The sequence below is a fragment of the Colobus angolensis genome, unplaced genomic scaffold, assembly GCF_000951035.1.
Source record: "Colobus angolensis palliatus isolate OR3802 unplaced genomic scaffold, Cang.pa_1.0 Scaffold22, whole genome shotgun sequence".
Taxonomy (NCBI): domain Eukaryota; kingdom Metazoa; phylum Chordata; class Mammalia; order Primates; family Cercopithecidae; genus Colobus; species Colobus angolensis.
This window is the reverse complement of record NW_012115377.1, coordinates 1667424-1674494: the sequence shown is the minus strand read 5'-3', so window position 1 is coordinate 1674494 and position 7071 is coordinate 1667424. Positions and strand designations below refer to the sequence as shown.

Here is a 7071-nt window from a genome sequence, read left to right as displayed (position 1 = left end):
GATCTCCTGACCTCGTGATCCGCCCGTCTCGGCCTCCCAAAGTGCTGGGATTACAGGCGTGAGCCACCGCGCCCGGCCGCCATTTTTTTTTTAAAGGCACAGGGCAGATATAGCTCTTCGGTAGGTTCTGGGGTAGGGGCTTGAAGAGCCCGTGACATGAGGGGAGGGGAGGCCAAAGAGGAGTCTGAGGTCAGGGGCCTTGAATCCCAGGGAGAGGCTGGGGCCTGGACTGAGGGTCCCTGGGAGCCACAGGAGGCTGTAGAGTAGGGGAGGAGCCAGGGAAGGAAACTCTGAAGGAAACAGGGCCGTGCCCTGAACACACGTGGAATCCGGGTGTTCGCTGAGTCACAAATCCTGGAAGCTCAGGGTCGTGGAGAGGAAGCCCTGCCGCTCTATGCAAGGCCTTCCTGTTTTTGGAGGAGGCAGGCACACCAGGGCCGATCGTCTTGAATCACCTTCACCTCCGTGGGCTCAGAATCCCTGGGCTACAAGGCCAGGGCAGGGCTGGGGGATACCCCTGCTGCTCAGACAGGGAAATGGGCACGGAGCTTGCCCAGTACTTCCCAGAAGGACGAGGCTGCTGAGCTCCTCATTCGGGGCTCCGGGACCTGGACTGTACCCCTTTCTGGTAGGGGGTGCCCTGAACTGAGACCTTCAGGCATGGAGGGCGGGGGCTCAGAGGTTGAATTCTGCTTCCGTGTCATTACCTGGGTGGGAGAAGGCCTCCACTCCACACACGTAGAATTTTCTGCAAAATTACCTGGAATGGGAGTGAGAAGCAGGCCCCCTTGAGAGGGAGTGAGGCGCCTGTCATGGAGGTATGCAAGCAGAGGACGAGAAGGCTGGACTTGAGAAGGAGGTCAGACCTCCCAGGGTCGCAGAGGCCCTTGGCATGGGGAATATTCTGTGATTCTGTAGTTATGTAGTACTGTCATTTCCAGCTTGTGGCCTTTTTTTTTTTTGGATGGAGTCTTGCTTTGTTGCCCAGGCTGGAATGCAATGGTGCGATCTTGGCTCACTGCAACCTCCACCTCCTGGGTTCAAGGGATTCTCCTGCCTCAGCTCCCCAGTAGCAGGGATTACAGGCATATGTCACCATGCCAGGCTAATTTTTGTATTTTTTTTGTAGAGACGGGGTTTCGCTATGTTAGGCAGGCTGGTCTTGAACTCCTGACCTCAGGAGATCCTCCCACCTCGGCCTCCCAAGGTGTTGGGATTACAGGCGTGAGCCACAGCACACAGCCAGCTTGTGGCTTATAAAATTCCAAGTGTCTTTGACTCTTTTTTTTTTTGCCTTTGAGTTTAATATTTTTGTGTTTTAATTCTAAGGATTTTTATGCGTGTATTTTGAGATTGCGTTTTTAAATATGTGTTTTAGGATATTCCTATCTATTATAATTATTATTACTAGTTTTTAATTACCGAATGCATTTTTGTTTGAAGTCGTTTCCTGGGCTTTCACGCACACGTGACCATAAAGCTGTTCTGATAATTAAATCAGTGCTGTGCATTATTATTATTATTGCCATTATTGTTATTATTAATTATTATCCCCGGGGGCAATTTTTCTGGGATTTGAAGGAGCGGCTGAGGCTCTCGCGCGCCCTCTTGTGGCCGCGAGCCGGACTGCAGGCCTCTCACCTCGCCGCCCCTCACCCGCAGGCGTCACCTCCTGTCGCCTCGCCCTCGCCATGCAGACCCCGAGAGCGTCCCCTCCCCGCCCGGCCCTGCTACTTCTGCTGCTGCTACTGGGGGGCGCCCACGGCCTCTTTCCTGAGGAGCCGCCTCCGCTCAGCGTGGCCCCCAGGGACTGTGAGTCTGGGGGTGTCTTGCGGAGGTGGGGGTGGAGTCCCGTGGGAGTGTCTGGGTTCCCAGTTGGGTCTGCTGCCCTCACTGGGGGACTCAACCAGTTCAGGAGCCACCCCTAGAAGGGGCATGACCTCGGGCCAGCCTCTCTTCACCCCCAGCCCTTGCTCACACCCTTCTCCACCCCCTCACTCAGACCTGAACCACTATCCCGTGTTTGTGGGCAGCGGACCCGGACGACTCGCCCCCGCAGAAGGTGCTGAAGACCTCAACATCCAGCGAGTCCTGCGAGTCAACAGGACTCTGTTCATTGGGGACAGGTATTGCTGGGGACAGCGAGGAGGCCTGTATGACTGGAGCAGAATGAGCGAGGGGGAGAGAGAGAGGATGGGAATGCAGGGAGGGGACAGGACAGGTCGTGCAGAGCCTGTTGGGTCATTGGGAGGACTTAGGCTTTGACCCAGAGGAAGGTGGGAGCCACGGAGGGTTGTAGGTAGAGGAAGGACTGGACCTGACTCAGGTGCTCACACGCGCCCTCTGGTGGCTGCTTCTGGGAGGGGGCGAGAATGGAAGCCAGGGGACCAGGGTGGAGGGGACTGGGCTTTCCAGGCTAGCTATGATGAGGCTGGACCAGGTGGAAGCTGTGGTGGGGAGAAGCGAGTGGGAGATGACGGGGCTTCTAGCGATGGGCATTCCCAGGAAGGAGAGATACCGGACAGATCAGATGCTTTGGAGAGAATGAGGAGGATGGAGAAGTGACCACTGGGCTTAACCACACGAGGTCACCAATGATGTTGAGCAGGGCGACTTCCTTGGCATGGGTGAGACGAGGGAGAGACTGGTGGGCGCCCAGGAGGCGCCGAATGGGGCACCTGGCCTAAGGCCATGGGACGTGGTGTTCGGGGCAGCCCGTGGGGCGTGTTGGGCAGGAGGTGGAGGGCAGAGTATGAAGTCCTGCTGGGGCCCTTAGGAGGGGTGTGGTCGGCGCTGGAGTTGCTGGTGTCAGAGACGTTGGCATGTGCCTGCGTGCCCCCGTGTGCACGGCACATTGGCAGTGGGAAGGATGGAATGGGAGAGAGCGGTGGAGCCCCCATGTCTCACTAACTATGCCCCTCCCCCAGGGACAACCTCTACAGGGTAGAGCTGGAGCCCCCCACGTCCACGGAGCTGCGGTACCAGAGGGTGAGGAAGGGGTGCAGCTGGGAGTGGAGGGGGTAGGGCCAGGGTGGCGTGGCACTGCACCGGGGGGCTGGGTGAATTCGGCCCTGCATGACGGGGTCACTTAGGGCTGCTGGGACCCGGTACCCCCTCACCAGCTCTCTGTCTGCAGAAGCTGACCTGGAGATCGAATCCCAGCGACATAAACGTGTGTCGGATGAAGGGCAAACAGGAGGTGAGTGGGCCCTGGTTCGGTCCGGGCCGCCGCGAATCAGCCCTGGCATTACCCATGCCCCGCCCCAATCAGACCAGGCCACGCCCATTCCGCCGGCCCTGGCCACGCCCCAACCCACCCCCTGTCAGCCTTGGCCACGCCCAACCGCCAGCCCTGGCCACATCCCCAAACAACCACGGCGACGGCCACGGCCACGTCCCCACTCAATTAGTCCTAGCCCGGCCCCCAACCTAGCCACAATTAGCCATAACCACGCCCCAAATAGTTCTGGCTACGCCCTCACCTCTGCCCCAGTCAGTCCTACCACCACCCCCATTCTCGTTCCAACCAGCCCAGGCCTTGCTCACACCCCAGCCAATCGCTCACACCCCACCCAATCGATCAGGTCCCCATCCCGACCCCTCCCCTATCAGCCCTGCCCGCCCCACCACGCCCCTGGCCCGCCCCAGTAAGCCCAGGCCACGCCCACCCCACCAACTCTGGCCATGCTCCCAACCGGCCCCAGTCAGTCATAACCATGCCCACCACGCCCCAGTTAGTTCTGGTCACGCCCATGCCCCACCCCAATTGGCCCCGACCACACCCAGGGCGGATCCTTCTCCTCCTCCATCCCAGGTTGGGACTCTGCTGTTGCCATGGTTATGCCCACCGTCTGACCATACCCACAATCCTGGCTTTGCCTGCACTGCTGATACAAAGTGTTACCCTGTCTGGGCCGCACCGTGTCCCCAGCCAGTCCTAGGTTCAGCCCCTGCCTTGACCACACCCCAAGGAGGGCCCCAGACTTGGCCACGCACACCACAGACCCGCCCTCCACCCACAAAGCTCAGGTTCTGGCCACGCCTGTGACCATGACCACGCCCACATCGCGCTCCTCACTTCCTCCTGTCCCCACCCCAGGGCGAGTGTCGAAACTTTGTAAAGGTGCTGCTCCTTCGGGACGAGTCCACGCTCTTTGTGTGCGGTTCCAACGCCTTCAACCCGGTGTGCGCCAACTACAGCGTGAGTCTTAAGACTCCCTGCGCCCCAGGTCCAACCTCCAGGCCTCTGCTCGCCCGACCTCCGCTGGCCATGACTTTTCCCCAGGCCATGTCACCTCCTCCAGGAAGCTTTCCTGGATATACTCTCCCTGCCTCCTGCCCCTGAGCTCAAGAGGAGTCACCGCTGTCCAAACGAGACCTGTACAGGGGGCCAGGGAAGCCGTAGCTACTTAGACAATGAGCCAGTTGCAGGTCTAACTAGAGATCGACTCTTAAACCCATTTACAGATCAGTAAACTGAGGCCCTGAGAGATTAAGTGAGTGGCCAGGGTCACACAGTAATTCATGGTGGACCAGGATTCTCCCTAGAGTGGGGGGCTGAGGGAGCCAGAGGCTGCTAGGCGGGGTCAGGAGATCTGTCACTCAGCCCCCATGGTCCCTGCAGATAGACACCCTGCAGCCCGTGGGAGACAGCATCAGCGGTATGGCCCGCTGCCCGTACGACCCCAAGCACGCCAATGTTGCCCTCTTCTCTGGTAAGTACCCCCCCACCTCCATCTGATCAGCCCCAGCCAGAGGCAAGACCTGGCGTTTTCTACTCCAGCGTCTGGGTCGTTTAGAAGGCAGCTGGATGACCACTCATCCCAGCTGTGACGTGGGCAGACTCTCAGCCCAGGTTTGGAGCTCAGCTGGGATTGAGGCTCAGCAGGGCTTGGGGCTTAGCCAGGGTCAGGGGCTCAGTTAAGGTCAGGGCTTGGCTGGAGGTGGGGCTTGGATGGGATCAGGGCTCAGCCTGGAGACAGGGGCTCCCCTAAGCTCAGGGCTCAGTCTCAGAAAATCGAGTTTCAACCCACCCAGCCCCTGGCCTCTGCGGTCTCATCTCTTGCCTGCCTTCCCCACCCACCCCATCCAGACGGGATGCTCTTCACAGCTACTGTTACCGACTTCCTAGCCATTGATGCTGTCATCTACCGCAGCCTCGGGGACAGGCCCACCCTGCGTACCGTGAAACACGACTCCAAGTGGTTCAAAGGTGAGACCAGGAAGGGCAGTGGGCCCAGACCTGGCAGGGCCCAGAACCTGACATTCATCAAATCCCCCCACCAGAATAAGAGTCCCAGAGGAGCTTGGTGGGAGGATTTCCACCACATCTTTGGAATCTGTTGGCCTTTTTGAAGGCTGGAAAGCTAGAGGAACAAGTTTAGTTGGATCTAAAGTAGAACCCGCTGGAAGTGGGTGGCTTAGAAGCCCAAAATGGAACCACAGAAAAGATACAGCAGGACTCAGCTCTTCAACACATGAGGGAGGAAGATAACAAAAAATAGTTGATGTTACCATTTGCAGCAAGAGACACAGCGATTTTAAGCTCTTCTGACCTCCCTTCCCCTGCAAAAAACCAAACTGAGTCTGTTTCATTTTGCCTGGGTAACCAGCCTAGGTCCCCCCTTCACCATAAAAGCCAGTGAGTTCTTAGCCCCAGAAATCCCCTTTGTCATGTCAGGGGCTGAGTTCTGACCCCTCCTCTCCTGCAGAGCCTTACTTTGTCCATGCGGTGGAGTGGGGCAGCCATGTCTACTTTTTCTTCCGGGAGATCGCGATGGAGTTTAACTACCTGGAGAAGGTGAGGCCAGTGCAGTGGGGCATGGAGTTGAGAGGCTCTGATCATGCGAAGTTGGGGGGCAGAGGTGGATCCATGAATGCCTACATGGGGCAAGAGGGTCCTGCCCTCCATTTCTGGTTCCCAGGGCCTCCCTTCCAGCCATGATCAGGCCCTGAGCCTAAAGACATCTATAGAGCAGCCGTGGAGCACTCAGTCCTGACGAGGGACTTGAGTTGGAAGTCAGATACACCTGGTGCTGTTGCTGTTCACCTGTCCACCCACCCAGCCACAATCACTTATCCATCCTTCATCCCCTGTCCATCCGTCTACCTGCTCACCCTCCCACTTACCCATCTGCCTGTTTTTCAGCCCACCACACTTTCATGAATCCATTAATCCATCTACTAATCCACCCACTACCCATCCATCCATCCATGCACTCATCCATCTGTCCACGCATCCATCCACCCATCAGTTCATCCAACCACCCTTCCATCCTATCCGTCCATGAGTCCATCCCTCAGTCCGTCCATCTATCCATCATCTATCCATCCATCTGCCAATCCATTCACCCATCCATTCATCCATCTATCCATCCCCTCCACCCATCCATGCACCCACCCATCCATCCATTTATCTACCCATCCACCCATCCATCCATCCATCCATCTGCCAATCTATCCACCCATCCATTCATCCATTCACCCTTCCATCCCATCCATCCATCCATCCATCCATCCATCCATCCAACCATCCATCCACTCACTCATCCAACCACCTACCTACCCAACTCACCCTTTCATCCATCCATCCATCCATCCATCCACACATCCATCCATCCATCCATCCATCCATCCAACCATCCATCCATCCAACCATCCATCCACTCACTCATCCAACCATCTACCCACCCAACTCACCCTTTCATCCATCCATCCATCCATCCATCCATCCATCCATCCATCCATCCATCCCATCCATCCCATCCATCCGCCAATCCATCACCCATCCATTCATCCATCCACCCTTCCATCCCATCCATCCATCCATCTCATCCACCCACTCATCATCTATGCACCCACCCATCTATTCATCCATTTATCTGCCCATCCACCTACACATCCATCCATCCATCCATCCATCCATCCATCCATCCATCCATCCATCCACTCACCCATCCAACCATCCACCCACCCAACTCACCCATCCATCCATCCATCCATCCATCCATCCATCCATCCATCCATCCACCATCCATCCATCCATCCATCCATCCACCATCCATCCATCCA

At 57.2% G+C, this 7071-nt stretch overlaps 1 protein-coding gene across 1 annotated transcript in view; it reads left to right on the top strand.

Moving 5' to 3' along the window:
- The first annotated feature begins 349 nt into the window (after positions 1-349).
- SEMA6B (sema domain, transmembrane domain (TM), and cytoplasmic domain, (semaphorin) 6B) overlaps positions 350-7071 on the top strand; it is a 21622-nt gene continuing 14900 nt past the window's right edge. The window contains 9 exon segments of the mRNA XM_011943617.1: positions 350-628; positions 1663-1812; positions 2003-2126; positions 2928-2988; positions 3137-3199; positions 4100-4201; positions 4625-4715; positions 5093-5212; positions 5712-5800. Coding sequence (XP_011799007.1) covers positions 1692-1812; positions 2003-2126; positions 2928-2988; positions 3137-3199; positions 4100-4201; positions 4625-4715; positions 5093-5212; positions 5712-5800 — 771 coding nt within the window. The 5' untranslated portion in view covers positions 350-628; positions 1663-1691.